At 43.1% G+C, this 18,435-nt stretch overlaps 1 protein-coding gene across 1 annotated transcript in view; it reads right to left on the bottom strand.

The window, feature by feature from the left end:
* The window catches only part of ALK (ALK receptor tyrosine kinase), a 734,875-nt gene that overhangs the window by 85,268 nt on the left and 631,172 nt on the right, over positions 1 to 18,435 (bottom strand). The window contains exon 9 of the mRNA XM_040225696.1: positions 8,984 to 9,153. Within this exon, the coding sequence (XP_040081630.1) occupies positions 8,984 to 9,153 (170 nt within the window). The remainder of the gene's footprint in view (positions 1 to 8,983; positions 9,154 to 18,435) is intronic.

Here is an 18,435-nt window from a genome sequence, read left to right as displayed (position 1 = left end):
CTGTTGCAAAGAATGTTTGATTTGTATGTATCAATGCCTGGCTGCACACTGCATTGCTAAGATCTCAGCCACACTCTCCAGCTCTTCTGCCTGACCCAAGCCTGTCCTGGCCGATGGTGCCATTTGGTAGGCAGTGGCAGGAGGGGTCTCTCCTCCTCCAGCTCCTCCTCTAAGCTGCACTCTGAGGCTCACAGCAGTTCATATCTGGTCCCTCAAAAGAGCCTCCAACAGTCCCCACACTCTGGTTTCCCATCCTCCATTTTATCTCTGTGTTCAATGGCTCCCTATACCCCACAGCCTGGAGTCCAAAATACGTGACCTTCTATCCACCCTCTCCAGGGAGATTGTTCAGAATTCTCTGACATAGAATCCTCTTGAGAATTTTTGAACCCGCATAAAACATTCCTGACTCTAAGCCTCTGCTTGTCCTGATGGTCGTCTCCGGAATACCCTTGTCCCTTTCCCATTTCCCTAAGATCTAAATTGTCCTCAAGGTCCAGCATATATATAATAAGCCCATTTTCTCCATGATGGCTCCCCTGACACATGGAAGTCACTGAGCCACCTGAAGACCAGCCACCTCTGTCGGACCCAGCACAATGCTCTGTGTGTTGCTGTTGGCCTCTAAGTGTATATGCTCCACGTTCCCCAAAGCAGCTCCTGTGACCCAGCAAGAGGCTGCATCATACACCCCTTTCCATCCTCTGTGCTCGATGGAGGCTTAGTACATAATTGCTGACAAGGTGACAGCCAGTGACACTTCTCCAGTCACTTGATTCCCTCTCTTGTCCATAAGACAGCTGGATCTGACATTTTATGCCAGTGACTTTCCAAATGTGGTTGACCCTCTCAATTTCTTAGGAAACTTAAAAAAAAATATTCTTGTGTCCAGTAGGTGATTGCTGAATCAGAATCTCTGTGCATGGGGTCCAAGACTGCATTAAAGCCAGTTTTCTGCTGCTGCTGCTAAGTCGCTTCAGTCATGTCTGACTCTGTGCGACCCCCTAGATGGCAGCCCACCAGGCTCCCCTGTCCCTGGGATTCTCCAGGCAAGAACACTGGAGTGGGTTGCCATTTCCTTCTCCAATGCATGATAGTGAAAACTGAAAGTGAAGTCACTCAGTCATGTCCGACTCTTAGCGACCCCATGGACTGCAGCCCACCAGGCTCCTCTGACCATGGGATTTTCCAGGCAAGAGTACTGGAGTGGGGTGCCATTGCCTTCTCTGAAAGCAAGTTTTCTAGGTAAGTATAATGTTCAGCCAATTTTGGAAACCACTGTCCTAAAATGTCCTGCTAAAGTCTTTTCAAAATACTTTTCCTATTATTTGCTTAATTAGTTAATTAATTAATTAATTTTTAGAAGGAATATTTTACTGAGAGAAATTCTCCCTAAAAGTGAGAAAGTGAGGTTTTGCTACATCATAAAATTTGAGGAATACAACATTCATACCTTAAAATAGAGGAGAAGGGCATGGCAACCCACTCCAGTATTCTTGCCTGGAGGATCCCATGGACAGAGAAGCTTGGCAGGCTACAGTCCATAGGATCGCAATGAGTTGGACATGACTGAAACAACTTAGCATGCATGCACGTACGCACCTTAGAATAGATCCTGGAATTGATTTCAGCCTTGAATTATGAAGGTTCTTGGAGAAGACTAATCAATGCCCAGAGTAGCTACATAAGGAATCAGTATTCTCGAATGACAGTCTGATTGATGCCAAAGATGGAGGCTCTATTCCTTGATTTAACCCATCATACGAAACACACACGTATTTTTTCATCAAACCTATTTCCCTTTTTTCTATATACCCCAGCATCTGCTGCATGCAGTTAGTGATGGCTAGGTAACTGAGTTGTAGCTAATGGAAAGTGAGCTGATGTGATGACTCATAAAAATCTTCCTATGCAAGGATCCTCCAGTCCTCTTTCCTCATTGGCTGTCTGAAGGCAAAGGAGTCAAAACTGGAGAAAAGGATGGATCCACAGAGAGAAAGAAGCTGGATCTTTGAATGACCAGATGGAAGGCTACTCGCCAACTGGTACATTCATTTTTGCTTTCACATGAGTCAGAAATATGTTTCTTTTTGCACAGCCCAAGGATTGGAGGTTTAATGTTATTCTGGGTAGTGTTACCCCAACTACCATATCATGTATCACAAGCCTAGTTACCAAAGTGTGTTCAATGCACCCAACATGGTTGGGTCAATGACTAACCGCCCCTGGGGGTGGGGTGCAGGATAAAGTTAGCCCTAGGCTGGCTGCAGGCCTCCCTGCAGCTGCAGGCTTCTCCCTGCACATCTGCACTACTGCAGGACGAAGGACAAGCTGGGGGAGGCAGAATGGGCTTTAAGGAGTGGGGTCTAGTGCTCTAAGGTGCTAGTTCCTCCTCCCTCTGGGAAGTTAAGGATAGCAACGGCAAGTGACTTGTGAAAAGCTTGAGCTTGATGGGCTTGTGTGTGCATGCTCAGTCACTCAGTTGGTCCAACCCTTTGTGACCCCATAGATTATAGACCGCCAGGCTCATCTGTCCATGGAATTCTCCAGGCAAGAATACTGGAGTGGGTTACCATTCCCTTCTCTGGGATCTTCCCAACCCAGGGATCAAACCCACATCCCCTGCACTGCAGGCAGACTCGTTACTGTCTGAGCCACCAGGGAAGCATCAAAGGTATACCAGAGTGGTGATTTAAAAAGGCACATGGTGACCGGCACAATTTTTCCAGTAGTCATGTATGGATGTGAGAGTTGGACTATAAAGAAAGCTGAGCACTGAAGAATTGATGCTTTTGAACTGTGGTGTTGGAGAAGACTCTTGAGAGACCCTTGGACTGCAAGGAGATCCAACCAGTCCATCCTAAAGGAGATCAGTCCTGTGTGTTCATTGGAAGGACTGATGTTGAAGCTGAAACTCCAATACTTTGGCCACCTGATGCAAAGAGCTGACTCATTTGAAAAGACCCTGATGCTGGGAAAGTTTGAAGGTGAGAGGAGAAGGGGACAACAGAGGATGAGATGGTTGGATGGCATCACTGACCGAAAGGACATGAGTTTGGGTAAACTTCGGGAGTTGGTGGTGGACAGGGAGGCCTGGCGAGCCATGGTTCATGAGATCACAAATAGTCAGACACGACTGAGCAACTGAACTGAACTGAACTGACCGGCACAATGGCCTGGAAGGAAGTGGGAAGAATCTTCTTTGGTGGTGATGCTGGTTGGCTGGAGGTGTGAAAGAAGGAAGGCAGGGCGGGTAGTGCTGGGCAGGGAGAGGTCTTTAGCAGGAGCTCATGGTAGGGAATTAAGATGATGGACTTCAAGGAGTGGATGAGGTAAAGGAAACTAACTCAAAATGAGTAAGAGGTGTAGCCTAAAAAAAAACCCAAACCAAAATATTTTGTTAATTATAATGGCTACCATCTACCAAGTTTTCAACTACATGTCAAGCACATTTCTTCACATATGTACATAGGAAGCAGACTAGCTTCGGGATCAAGGGAAAATTATTTCTCCTCTTTAGACCTCAGTTCCTATTATTAAAAAGAGGATTAATTATAGAATCTATCCCAAGCAACTGTTTTAAGGTTGAAATGAGATAATGCATATTAAGCACTTGTTACAGTGACAGCTAGGCAGTGAGTACTCAACAAATGTTAGTTCTAATCATTGTCTACAATTTCCATGGCTCTATGAGGAAGTTGTGATTCAACTTACAAAAATATGAATCAAATACAACTTTTTCAGGAATGTACCTAGGCCTGCAAAATAAGGTTTGTTGGAAATCTCTGGATTTCCACTCACTGTGTACTTCTCTATTCAGGTGAGAATAAGTAATGAAAATGTCCCTCTCATGCTGGTCTCATCACAGAAGACACTACACAAAGAGAGAGTATTGTGTATGTAAAATGGGGATTCTGTAGATGAGAAACAAGAGCATATTAGGAGAAAAACCTTGCCTCTGTGGAGTTTCTGGGCTAAGTACATGAAGCCATAACTCTCAGCCCAGCTGATCCCGTTTAAAAGATGTGTTTGTGAAGCATACCACTTGTCATTAGGACAAAGGATGCAGAGGGAACAGACATCTAAATATCTCCAGAGGGAACATTTTCTTCTTGTTAGACTGTGTATTTAGTGAGCAGCTAAAAGCCTTAATAATGATAATACTAGCAAATGAAGCCTACACATGTGTGGTAAGTTATGTACATTCTATTTGGCTGTACAATGCAGTGATTTGTGGGGCACAGTTTGATCCATGGTGTTTCCAAATCCACTTCATAATGAGTTGAACTTAGCACCTGCTTCTGTGCTGTAAGCATGTCAAAGCTTAGCATGGTGCGGGAGCACTGTGCTTAACTTACTAGGATATATCATTATAAAGAGGAAAACTAGGGTATGTCCCTGCAAGAGGCTAAAAATTAGAATAAAGGGAGAGAACTCATCCTTTTTTTTTTTTTTCTATTTTGAGAAAAGGTAGAATTAATTCTAGTGGTAAGAGTGGCAGTTGAATGGCGAGGCGAGGAGGGAAGCTGATGAGGTGGGGAGAGAATAGAGAAAGCAGTTATATGAGGTAGAGGTAAAGTAACAAGATAACTTTTAAGCCCACATCAAGCCAGTATTTGAATTAGTGCTGTCCTTCAAAATTACCTTGAGAGCACACATCTGTATTCCAGGGATGTTACCACTGCTCAAAACATCTTGGGCACTTACTGCTCTTGGAGATTTCTCTTGTTACTATTTATAGTAGGTTGTAAAGTTAATACCATTTCATAACGATGACAGACTATGGCATTATTTCTATTACTTTGCCTGTTTGTAAATGGACAGGAGAAATATCCTTCCATGGATCAATGCCTCCCTGTCAGCGGCCTTTATATACTTATGGCATATTCTCTGAGTCTTCATGGAAGGACTACTGTGTGGTGGGAACAATCTGAATATAGCTCTCAAGTGCCCAGTTCTGGATCTCCCTACTTACAAGGACCAGGGCACACAATTAAGATCAAAGTCTTTTTTTACAAAGTGATCCTGACAGGTCAGTGCCCAGAGACAATGGAAGCACAGATACCAGGCAAGTCTCTAAAGAAAATACCTTGTCACGAGAGTAACAATTGCTGTTTGGGTTCATCTGATGGGACACAGGCATTGTTTTGATATACAGAACTCTGTTTAGTAGTATTTCTTATAAAGTGATTCTATCTGCTCTGTTAGATGCAGGTTGAACAGAGGAGGAATGTTAGATGGATTCCAACAAGTGAAATTCTCACTTAATTCAGCCAGAATTTGAGAATACAGCAATTTCTCTCAATACTTCATTCTGTCAACATGCATCTATTGGGTATACTCTGTGTTAGGTATGGCATTAGATGACTGGGGAGCAGTGCAGTGTAAGTCAGACCTGATTCCTGCCTCGTTGATGTGTATATTCAGATAATAAAAAACAGATATCACTGAGTGACAAGGTAGTGTAGGAGTGTTTCAAGAACCATGAGACTATACTGTAGGTATACTACATAGTCTAGGGATTTTGTGAGGCTTCTTTGAAAAGCTAAGGAAAAGTAGCAGTCAGGAAGATGGAAGGTGGAAGAACACTGCCTGTGGAGGGAACGGCAGGTGCAAAAGTCTGGAAGTAAGAACTTACCACGGTGCAATTGAGTTGAAAGAAGCTTAATGAGGTTAGCAGGTAGAATAACAGAAGAATAGTATAAAAAGAGGCTGGTGAGATTATGGTTGGATAGATCACATGTGGGGCTAAATGAAGAGTTTGTTTAAAGGAAATTGAAAGGCACTCAAAAAACCACAGAAGCCATGGAAGCATGTTAAAAATGGGAAATGATTAGATTTACATTTCAAAAAGTTTATTCCAGCTTCCTTGTGCAGACTGGACTGGGTGGGGATAAGACATGCAGGCAAGGAGACAAGACTGGATGTCACTCCCATGTCTAGGCAGGCACTAGTTTCGTGTAATACCCGGGGGCTATGAGGAATGTCCAGAGCCTGGGAGCTCTTTAGGGCTAATCTTTAAGCACTAATAAAGTTGCTTTTAAAACTTGGTAATGTGCGGAGGTTGGGCAACCTCGGAGCAGATGGTGGTTTGGGACAGCACAGGGAATGAAGTCCTCACCCTCTAAAGGGCCATGACTGGGGAGCTGTCCAGGAGGCAGGTGCTGAATAACTGAAGCAAGGACTTGCCTAATGATACTTCATGGGATGTGGGCAGATGGTAAGATGCTAACACCTACCTCAGGGTCAGGAGGAAGGGAGTTAACCTTTGGGTTTTTGTTGTTGTTGTTGTTGTTGTTTTGTTTTGTTTTTATCAATTTTCTTTTTCTCTTTCCCTCATTTATTTCCTTCCTCTACCTTCACTATCCTCCCATTTTCATTTTCTGGGTATCCAGGCAGCTACAGTACACTGTCTGAAAGTAAGAAGGATAATGTGCTTTCCCTTATAAGAAGCCTACAGAGCATTGATGATCACCAATTCATAAGAACCCTAACCCCCACCCTAGGATTTCATTACTGGTTACTATTGCTAAATTGGCCATCTTAGCCTCTTCTGAGGCATTAGATGGGGAGATATTATTATTACTACTAAATCATTGTTATTATTAGTAGTTATTACTAAGCATTTACTGTGCGCCAGGCAGTTCACCAAGCACTTTACTTCTCCAAGCCTAAGAGGTAGACTTTACTATCTCTGTATAATTGAATATGGCTTGACTTAGAAGATTGGAGTTTGTGGTTTGTTCCATTTATTCAATAAATTATCTGAGACCATAAACTAAGGGATGATGATGGAGGGTGTGGGAAATAAAACTTACTGATATGTACTAGACATAGATGCTTTTGACAGTCATTTTTAGTCTTATAACAATCCTGTAACGTTGTACTGGTATTATGCTCATGTTGCAGTTGTGGGTGCAGTTGCAGGCCCAGAGAGGTTCAGTTGGCTGAGGTCACACAGCTAGTAAGTGGCTGAGCCAGTTCTTAAGTTTGGGACTCTCTGACTCTAAAGCCTGTGCTCTGCCATCCACAGGTCTTCAGTTTTATGGGGCAGCCACACATACAGTCGTGGTGGATTTTAGCATGTGAAAACTGCTCTGCCTCCTTCTCCTGCAGTTCCATTGCCTCAGGGTCTGGATGCCTTCCTCTATCACCTCTAGTTCCAGGGAGGGGGAGGCCAGCATCCCACATCAGAGCACGTCAGTGGCGTGCAGGCTCCTGGTGCACAGGACCACTTGCATAATTGCACATTTATTAGGTCATGAGGCATCATCCAACCAGGCTGGCCTTTGTCTCAATCCCCACTGGACAGTTTGGTCTCACTATTAATATTGGAAATGTCAGGCTGGTAAACATCTTTTAACAGGAAGGAGGGAGGCTGAGAACAAAGTCTCCTTCAAACAAAACTTGAGCCGATGGAAGTGAACAGAGTCAACATCTTACTGGCCTTAAATCCCCTGGAGTGGCTATGAAAGAGAGAGGACTAGCTGGATTGAGGGGAAAAAAACATTTTGATTCATCTGAATTAATTTAGCATCTCCCAGAAGGGAGGACTCTGGCATAACCTGCCGGTTCTCCATCCCCTGCACACAGCCCCCACAATCCCAAAGGACAAAAGACTAGTCTAGGGTGAGGGCGCCCACGCTGCCCCTTCCTCCACTTTAATTAAATCCATTTGTCCTGGGGGCAGTGCTGAGCCCTGGGATGTCCGAGAGCTTTGATCTTTAACCCATTTACATCCTAGGGAGTAGGGAGCTGGTTCTCAGAGGCCGATGGCGTTTTCCTGTGACAGCTCAGCTTGAGTTATGAGCTCTTAGAAATCAGCAGACTGAAGTCTGGGTGAAGAATTTGAGACTCAGCTTTATATTTACAAACTGTACCAACTGGAATCACCCTCCCCTTTACCTGAAGCTCTTTGCCCTCATTTTTCGAAGGATCCACTAGGACGGCAAATTGTTTGGGGAGTCGAACGTAGAGGCTGCTCTGGATTGTCCGGTTTGACATTTAGCCTGTTAAAGATGGCTTGAAGATCCCTTCCAGATCCATTTACCAGGTCCATTTATATACATGACTCCCTCCCTGCTCCCTTACTTTTTGGTCTGGAACAGATCAGCTCCAGTCATTGAGGGTTCAGTGTGACACAGCGGAGCACCACATGAGCAGCTGGGGTGGTCAGGTGCTGCTTGCTCCAGGCTGACTGCAGGTGGCAGACTGGTGCCATCCTGGGCAGACAAGTGGCAGCCGAGCAGTTACCACTCCATTTCAGAGCCACAAGGCATTAAGGATCTTGTAATCCAACCCTCTCAGTTTAAGATGAGGAGACTGAGGCCCAGAGGAGTTCAAGGTTACAAAGGTCATTAGTCTTAGAATCTAACTAGGAATCTGGGCCTCTGGTACAAGCACTCCCTTGTTTACTGAATAATTCTTATTCACCTGCCTTGGGGACCAGACTTATAGGAGCACTGGACTGGGGTTGGCTGGAGCACCTGTCCTCACTCCAGTGCTGACCTGCTGGTGCTTCATCTCTTTGGTTCTCAGTGAAGGAGAACCTTGTCAAAGGGCAGAAATGGGGATACATGAGGTATGTCCTACCTATGTCACAGGTTTTCTTGTCGCTAATAAGGAATAACTAAAATGTCAAATGGGAAAGTAAGGCAATATCCGTTAATTAAGAGAAAATGCCATATACATATAAAGCCTGATTATTATCCTATGAGTTGTTCAGTTTTACTTTTTCCTACAGATACAAGAGGGAGCCAATCAGGCTAGGCCAGAGGTGTGAGAGATGAGTGCTCATTAGCATGGAAATCCCTCAGAGTGTCAGTGCTTCCTGTAGGTCTCCAGAAAGTGTGTGTGTGAACATTTGTGTGTGTGCATGTGTGTGTGAGATCTGGATAGAAGGAGTGGCAGGAGGGTGGACAGGCTCCCTCTTGCATTCTGGATGACAGAGGAAGAGGGACAGATGGGACGGGTAAAGGCCCACCTGTCAGCCACCTCGAGGAGAGGCAGCACCGTCCACTGCCACAGGCTCAAGCCTTCCAGGGCGGCAACATGCCAGATCATTCGGCTTTGTTCCTTCCCGGTTTTGTTCTCCACCAGCATCAAGGAGACATTTCCCTGCAGGACTCCACGGATGAGCCAGGACATTCGGAGCTGCAAGGAAGAGAAGAGTCAGAAGGACAAGGTGTTACTGTTGAAAGGAAACTGTAGGTCACATTTCTGGAATTCTTAAGGATTTTGCTGGAGACTCAGCCCAGGTCTTCCTGTGAGGAGAGCCGGCCAACCATAGCCTGACTTTGTTCATTGTCTCCCATTTTCACCAAGGTTCAAGGAGATGGGAGGGGAAACTGATGGGCAATTTTGGAACTTTGTTCAGGTTGATGGCATCATCCTAAATTTCACAGGCTTCTGCCTTCTAAGATCAGTGGGTATTAAATGAACTTTCTAAAGAGGATTCAAAGAGTCTTGTCTGTGGTCCCAATTCACTTTGTAACCTTAGGCAAGTGATTTGGCGATTCAATTTCTTTTAGTGATTCAGGTATCATTGATTTTTATTCCTTTTAAAGACTAATAATCTTATTTGAATGGTACCATGTCATTTGTTAGCTAACTGGAGACCCTGTGACTCAATACCTGTGGCCATTGGTGGGCAAGGGTGAGACAAGAATCTACCTATCAACATTTGAAAATATGATTTCTTTCAGAATGAGGGTGTACACTTTGCCTAAAGCAAGATACAATTATATGTTTTCATTGTGTCTTTATTAAAGGTTTCTATGGCATTGTACCCTAAGACATACGAAAGGGAATAACTAATTTATCTCAGAAAGTTTCAGTACAGTCATGCCCAGAGGCAGTATATACTATAAACAAGGTCTCTGGTCTTTGTGCTTAAAATAATAGAGGTTGCAGGTTTGATAGAAAGTCTACAGCAACATTTAAAACTTAGGACAACTACAGCATATCACCGTCCTAAATATTCCTGTTCAGATCCTTGTAATAAAAAAGGAAAGGAAGACAATATATGTCCTATGGCAACCTGGAGCTTTCCTTGGCTATGGTGCCTCCTTTTCTCTGATTCTCATTGTCTGGAAACATGCTTCTTTGTAAATCACTACTCCTTTTCTCTCAGTCTCTGAGTTCACGGTTGCCTCACAGTTTGATTAAAGAGGTCATATGCTATGCAGCACTTGAAGCAGAAGACCCCTCACTCTGTTGCATACCAACGCTTCACTAACAAGCCACCCCTGGCATTGTGGTGCCCATGTGCTCTTCTGTTTCTGAGAGCTGAGCCTGGTGAGCCTGCTCTGTATAACCATAGCCTCTTCACTTCTATCTTTCCCATCTCCCTGCATCCTGGGTAGCAAATACTTGTCTCCACTGCACATCCCTAGCATAATTTCCCAAATCTGTTACATTTTTTCACTGGCTCCACTCGGTTTTCTTGAGCGGTTTGGATGCCATGGTTGGAAATTTTAACCCGACTCTTGCTAATGAAGCTCCTTCTGCCCTCAGCTCATCGTCCTGCAGTGCCCAGCTTGGGATGATGCTTGCCACATACTTTTTGCTTTTTTTGCTCCCTGGCCACAGAATGGTGCTGATTTGGACCAGTGGAGCCTCAGTGTCCTGGATGACTGGTGATACTTATTCATCCGCTGGTGATTTCCACAGCTGATTTCTTAACACATGTGGTACAATGGGTGTTTCAAACTCTTCCTCAAACAGTGATTTTGTCACCCTCTGGTCCCCAACACCCAATTTATTCTTTTGATTCCTACTTTACTGATGAAGATTTACTATATCAAGTGCATTCTCCTTCAATCTCTTTTTTTTCCCCATAGCATAAGTATCTATTTATCCATCTTCTCTCTTCCTTGCCTGTTTTAGAGGAACATGTACTCTCCGCTTTCTTCTATGTTAACCCTTTTTCTTTTCACCCTGCAACCTCTGTCCTTCCTTTCTTCAGCGCCTTCGAAGTCTCTCTACTTTCTGGCTCCTCTGTCTACAAACAAGATCAGGTTTCACTTCTCCTGGAAAAATATCCTTTATTTGATCCTGCTGGCTGCTCTGGCTTACAGTCTCTTTCTATACGTCAATTCACATGTTAACATCTTCGAAAACTGGTATGTAACCACTGCTTCAATTTCCTTGTTGCCCATTCTCGTAAATCCTTTCAACCTGTCTTTTATTCTCATTAGTCTAAAGTAACATTCACCATGTCCTTTACAACTTACTCATTGTACTCTAGATTCCATAGCCTCCAAACGTGCCTCTCTATCCATTCTTTCTCTCTTCTAAATTCTTTTGTATCTCTGTCACATTTTCCTGTTTATCACTGCCATCTGTGACTCTTCAATGGTTTCTCACTCTCTATCAATTAATAGCAAGCCATTCACATTCCCCTATAATCTAGGCAAATCAACTTTCCAGTCATTCAATAGATGTTTATTGAGTTCTTTTGCAGAGCTACATGTATCATCCTAGGATGGTCTAAGAGCTCTGGAGTCTGAGAGATCTGGATGCAAAAACTTGTTCCTGCCACTTCAGTAAATGTGAAGCTCAGTTCTCTATTCTCTAAGATGGGAATTATTTTAAACTTACAAGGTTATAGAGACAATTGAATGAGGTAATAAATAGTGGAACAAAAGGTTAAAAAGGAATTCTGGTTGAAGCACAGAGGCAATAGATACTGCATTTCAATGGAAAGTCTGACAGCACAGTGCAGTACAGGGCTTTCAAGACAGGTGGATGAAAACAGGGTACACAATTCTTTATCCCTTGTCCATACACTGGATGTAAAAAAAGTTGGTGGCTGACTACTAGGAGAGAGTTTTGGGAAAGTGCTTTTGGTGTATCATGAGTTCCACCTCACTTTGAGGAAGGCTGTCTCTTCACCCCAACTGATGAGAGAGTGGTTTCAAGGATCCCACATCAAGTACTCGACATTCATCCCGTGCAATTTGGGAGCACAGTGGATTAGGGTCTGTCTCTCATCTGGAAAAACCTGAAGTATAAACAAGAGGGTGGTTAGCTTCTCTGATGGCAGAACAGAGGCAGAGTGACAATTTTGGGTGGCTTGCATTCCCAGAGTTTGCGGAGGCAAAAGGAAAAAAAAAAAAAAAAAAGGCTTGCACGTAGGCTACACTAGAGTGAGCTGTGTACAAAGGAGCCCATGTCAGTCATTTCAGATCGTACCTGAGAGGGCTGTTTGGAGGGGAAAATATAACTCAGCAGAAAGCAGCTGCAGGTATACTGAGATGCTCAAGGGCAGGGGAAGGACTAAGTGTCCACCTGGACGGGAGAGACACATATGCCCTAGCCAAGGCAACAGATGCCCAGCCATAGCGGAGGGACTGGGGAAAAAGCAGATCTCCAAAGAAACCACAAATATCTCCCCTGTAAGAAATAGTAAATCCTTAAATACTTGTCATGTCTGGAGAATACCAATGAAGATCACCACAACGGGCTGGGCCCAGTAAGAGATTCCCTGTTCCCCTTATCTCTTCTCCTTCCCCACACTTAAGATCTTGAAGGGTCAGTTAGCAAGAAGAGGAGGAGAGTTGGGTGATGAAGAGAGAGATCAATGACCACCCTCTCCCCGATTTCAGCCTTTTCATCTGCAATAAGGCCAAGCATGGTGGGTGGAGGGGAAAGGACGAAGCCCAGACATCAAAGTGAGAGGGAAGTTTTGTTTTCTACATAGGCCTGTGTTTGGGGTTTTGAAGTGACTTTAGGTCTGCATTACCTTAGAGTGACCAGGTAAGTAGTGGGATCTGCTGAAGTTTTTACCTGGGAGTCCACACATGGAGGCTCAATGAAGTGGGTTCTTAGATACCCCCGACTAGCCTACATGCCAGATTTGCACTTGCCATTCATTTTTCTGCTTCCTTGCTTTTAATCCTTCCATTCTTCTACCTGCTCTTTCCTTCTTGCCACTTATAAATAATAAACCTTTTTGTTCATGGAGCCATTTCTTATCTATCTCAGAAATGACCTCCCACTCATCTGAAATCTTATAACTGAGGCTGGTGGGGCCATCACGGGGTATAGCTCTGCCACTTCGTTTTCCCTCCCTACCCTCAGCCCTGTTGGGCCACTAGTTCCTTCAAAGCAGGGACTGCGTTATTGACCTTGAATTCACAGTAGTTGTCAAGTGTACGGACATGACAGGCACGGATCGATGTCAAAAGGAACAAAAATGTACACATACACAGGAAAACCCTCCTCTTTACCAGGTCCTCCTCTCAGGGACGCAAACCAGCTCTGCATCCTGTGATGCTCCTTAGCATTTTCCTGCATTCCAGGGGTCGGGTTCCAGGAAAGCGGGGAGGGTCTACCCACTTCACAGCCAATGACGCTAGTCAAAACTGCATACCTCTCGGCTGCTCTTAGGAAACTACATTTGAAGTAGATTCTGTTAGTGGTATAAACAGGTTGGTGAGATACAGTCCTGTCTCATAGACATTGGTGCCACTGGCCAGTGACTGCTGAGCTTTCTCCATCTTTCTGCACTATTCACTATATTTTATGACAGTAAGCCTGGGCAAGAGAGAACTGGGATGGCTGCCAAGAGATGGTGCTAAGGATGGCATCCTGAGCTCCTGAGGTGGTGACCCAGGATCCCTCTTGAAAGAGATGACCATTCACTCATTCAGCAAATAATTATCGCGTATCGACTCTGAACTGATTATGCATATCTTCCCTGCTTTCAAGGAGTTTATTATCTAGTGAGGAAGTCTGAATTTAAATGAATAATGGCAACTGTGCTGAGTATGGCAAGAGGGAAAATAATCTGAGCCACTTGACAGTGTAGACATAAGACAGTCAAGACACCTGACGTAAGATAGTCAGGACTTGGGTTAAGATGGCCACTTGATCCAACTGTTCAGTGCTATAGATAAAGAGAAGAATTAAACTTTCATTTTACAGTATTACCATCTATTTTGAAAACATATATCTATAGCCAAACTCAAGCCCAGGGATGCACTGTCTGAGTTTCAGCAAAGTCTAGTTCTAGAAACGAATGCAAAAGGTTTGGAGTAAGATTGCCTACTGGTAGCCAGTGAGCAGCCAGCAAAGCTTGTTTTTTGGCCATTTATGTTTTTATCCATTGACTATTTGGTAAGATGATGTATCCAGGCAGATGCTGTTCTTTCTCAAGATACAGGCAGCGCAGAACTGATAGTCTTTCACTTAACCATCTTCACCTATACTTTTTCCAGTGATTCCAGATTCTGCCTCTAAGAGTCAGTCAGTGCTTTGCTACTTAGGGAGTGATCTTCAGACTGGTATCATCCATGTTACCTGGGAACTTGTTAGAGATACAGAATCTTGGGCCTGACCCCAACCCTACTGCATTAAAATCTGTAGAGAAGCCTGGTACTAGACAGCAGCCTCTAGGGCCTTGTCCTTGTGCTCCTACCACTCACTCCATTTCCTTTCTAGAAAGTACCAGAAGAATCTTTGTATCAACATTCATTCTCCAGTGGCTTGTCAGACTGTCTTTGTTTCCTTGCCTGTTGACAATGGGATTACTTGGAGTTTGTGCTCCAAGGCCAACAAAAATTAACTGTATGACTTTAAGCCAACCACTTACCCTTTCTGAATCTCTGTTTTCTTAGAGACAAACTTATGATAATAACCATATCTTCCCTGTTGGCCTTAAAATGTGGTTATAAAGATTGAATGAAATAAGGAACATGAAAGTAGAGCTCACACTATGGTGAATGAAATGGTTAAACAGGGGGGTTTTCAACCTTTATGGCAGATTAGAATCACCTGGAAGTTTCTTGCTCCCCCACACCTTGTACTCCACCCCAGAGGCTCTGACTTAATTAGCCTTGGATAGCTCCTGGCATTGGCCACTCTTCAGATCTCTCCAGGCGATTCTAAAGTGCAGCCTAGGCTGAGACCACTGGGGAGAGCAAGCTACTTTGTGCAGGAAGCAGCCTGGCCTTCTTGGTGGGGGGTCCATTTTCATCTTGGACTTTGAGTAAGAAGCAATTCGTAAATAGCTAAAAAATGACTTATGATGTGCCCACCATCACCAAGATAAAGAGTGGTTTTCCTGCAGTGGGGGAGGATGTATTCCTCAGCAGAAGGTCCTCACATGGCTGCTACATTACCCCTGGACAAAGACTCAGAATGACCTTGAGAGTGAGAGATTTGTGGGCTTAGAGTGAATAGGGATGATCTGAGGATGCAAACAGGACCACAACTTTCATCTTGGACCTACAGCGTAAGGTCCTCTCCAATTTCTTAGAAGGACTGGATGACTGATGTCAGTTCTTACAGAATATCTTTTATTAATTACTTGTATCTAAGAACATGACTTAGTAACTGAGCATGCAACTACACAGAGGAACTACATGCGATTCCCAGAACAGACAGAAGGCTCAAGTCCTTTTCAAACTCTTCCATTTTCCTTATATAGTCCTAGGTTCAAAAACCCTTTTGATATCACTTTATACAGATACTCAAATCAGGTAGACTGGTTTGATCTTGACAGTCAAGTTCAGGTACCCAGAGCAGGCAAAAAGCAGTCTTGGAATTTGATCTTAGTAAGACTAACTTTTCTCTAGGTCGCCTATAGGATAAAGCACTTCATTAACTGATTTTTTAATTAAATATTAGAGAGCTGTACTATGGGCTTGTATATATTCTGTCTCATTTTACACTCATAACATCCCTTCCTACAGAAATGATCATACCCATTTTTTGGATGTGGAATCTAAGACCATGCCCATCCTGCACGGTCACTACGCTCATATACTGCAGACCTGGATTCCATGCTATGGGCTATGCTGTTTCCACCGTGTCTATAGCACTATACTAGTGTAACATATTATGGTGATACTTAATCTTTTGGATGTGTTATTGTGAAGGTTTTCTAGATACTTGGTGCTCAAAGTGTGGCCTATGAATCATCCGTGTTGGTGTGTCCTGGGAGGTTGTTAGAAATGCAGGGTCTCAGGCCCTACCCTAGACCTGCTGAATCGGAATTTATATTTTAACAAGGTATTAGCACAGAAACAATATTGGGGAGAATAATGGAGATAGTGGATTTTTTCTGCCTCTGCCAGAAAATTAATAGTTACAAATGTGTGTATGTCTATGGGTATCTCAAATGTATTCACACAAATATGAGAAATGCTATACAAATCCTACATAATATTTATGGGATGTAAAACTTGTTGGAACCTGTAACAATAAAGTTTTTATCCTTCCAAGACCCATTCTAATAGATATAGGCTATAAGTGACAGCTTTTGACTAATAAATTCTTTTATATGCTGACAGCAAATGAGACAAGTGAAAAGAGACAATGCCAGGAGCACGCCACCAGCAATTATATCTTCTGGCTCCAGCCAGCCCTTTCCAGACCTTCCCCCGCTCTCTTGGTGGGCCCTGATAGACTTTCCAATTATGCACCACTAGTGTTTGTCATTTTATTAATTAAAGTTCTGTATGTAAAGCAGGACCAGCCTTGTGGCTAGGCTTAATGCTATTTTTTTCTCTCACGGCCCTTTCCTCCTCCACAGGTAATTACTGCAATTTTATGTCTGGAATATGCCCCGTGTTTGCTATGAATATCTCATGGGCAACTTCACAAGATTATCTTGAATCCATAAAAAAAATCAGCATGGAATGTAGGCTGAAGTTAGACAAAAGAGACCCAATGGTATCAATAATGTCCATTAACATGCAGCACTCTCAAACATAGGGAATGGTATGAGGGGGAGGTGCTATGTTTCTTTGAATTTCTAAAGGGCGGTATATATTCCAGCAGTAGACACAAAACCAAGGACAGATGCTCTAGTGTGTATTTCATTTCAACAGAAGAAAAAAACACTTTTTAACAGACTGTGACGCTCAGAGATGAGCTAGTTCCTAGCAGGTGGGATGGGTACTCCCCCAGTATTCCCCACACTGGGGGTCATCTAGTAGTGACTGGATGGCCAGGACTGGGGGTGTTGTCAAGGACATCCAAGCTTTGAATGGACGTTAAAGCTTCTTTCTAATCTAAGATGTCAGGGCTGTAATTCTGGGTGTGAACCCATAATTTTAAGAGTTTTTAATGTGGTCTTATTAATTTAACTGAGACTATTGACACTGCAAAACCCAACATTTTGTACACCATCTTCTAATTCACCTGCAAAAAATAAAATAACAACTCTCTAACTATAAATAGCCTAATGGAAAATCAGCCCAACTCAGCACGAGGCAGGCCAGATGTGGATTTCTGATAACAAGCAAATAAAATATGCTGGGAAATACTTGCAATTACAGAGGTTTAAGGAATGCTGGATTCCTGGCCATGTAAGAGACTTAAAAGATTGAGATTGTTTCTGAAAACAGCACCCCATGTCTTTCCTTCTTTCTCAGGCATCACAATGAAGCCAGAGAACACCCAGCCAGGGTCATCCACATGCCCCCTTAGTAAAAACACAGCAAGCAGTGAAGATTATATACAAAAGTAATAACTGTGGGATCCCTGGCTGGTGAAGTTACAAAGTTATGGCTATATTATTCCTTCTTTGGCCTTTTCTTTTCTAATATTTTTATAATGAACATCTATTACTTTTGATAACTAGAACAAACTCAGTATAAAAGCATATTTTTTGAAGAATAATATTGATCTAGGAAAGAATAATATTAAGCAAAGAAAGAAGATACAAAATGCTTATATGGTATGATATCAAATTTATAGAAATCCTTTATCTATCCCTCTGCTCAAACCTACATTTATCTGTCTGGACAGAAATGTACAAATATGGTGATAGGGGTTATCTTTGGAGGGTAAGGTTGTGGGCAATTTCAATTTTCTTCTTTATATTTTCCTAATATTCTACGAGAATGTAGAGCATTTTTGTAATCAGAAGAAACAATAAATGCTATATTAAAAAAGTCATCAAGGGAGGATTCTGATATCACTGGAAAGTGGGAAAAGAGTGCCATCTTTTCACCACTTTGAGGAGGATATAGTTCTCTTGCTTGAACTGTGGGCTTTGCAAGGAAGACTAAGGGGAAGTGAGAGCTTCTGGGGAATGAGGTTGGGTCATGCTGTGGCTCTGGAATCAGAAAGAACATTTCTGTCTTTACTTATGACATAATATTGAATCACAAGCTGGAATCAAGATTGCCGGGAGAAATATAAACAACCTCAGATATGTAGATGATACCACTCTAATGGCAGAAAGTGAAGAGGAACTAAAAAGCCTCTTGATGAAGGTGAAAGAGGAGAGTGAAAAAGCTGACTTGAAACTCAACATTCAAAAAGCAAGATCATGGCATCTGGTCCAATCATTTCATGGCAAATAGAAGGGGAAAAAGTGGAAGCAATGACAGATTTTATTTTCTTGGGCTCCAAAATCATTGCAGATGGTCACTACAGCCATGAAATTAAAAGATGTTTGCTCCTTGGAAGGAAAACTAT

Source organism: Oryx dammah, unplaced genomic scaffold (genome assembly GCF_014754425.2).
Source record: "Oryx dammah isolate SB20612 unplaced genomic scaffold, SCBI_Odam_1.1 HiC_scaffold_25, whole genome shotgun sequence".
NCBI lineage: Eukaryota > Metazoa > Chordata > Mammalia > Artiodactyla > Bovidae > Oryx > Oryx dammah.
Note: the sequence above shows the minus strand (reverse complement) of the source record. Positions and strands in the feature narration are given on the sequence as shown.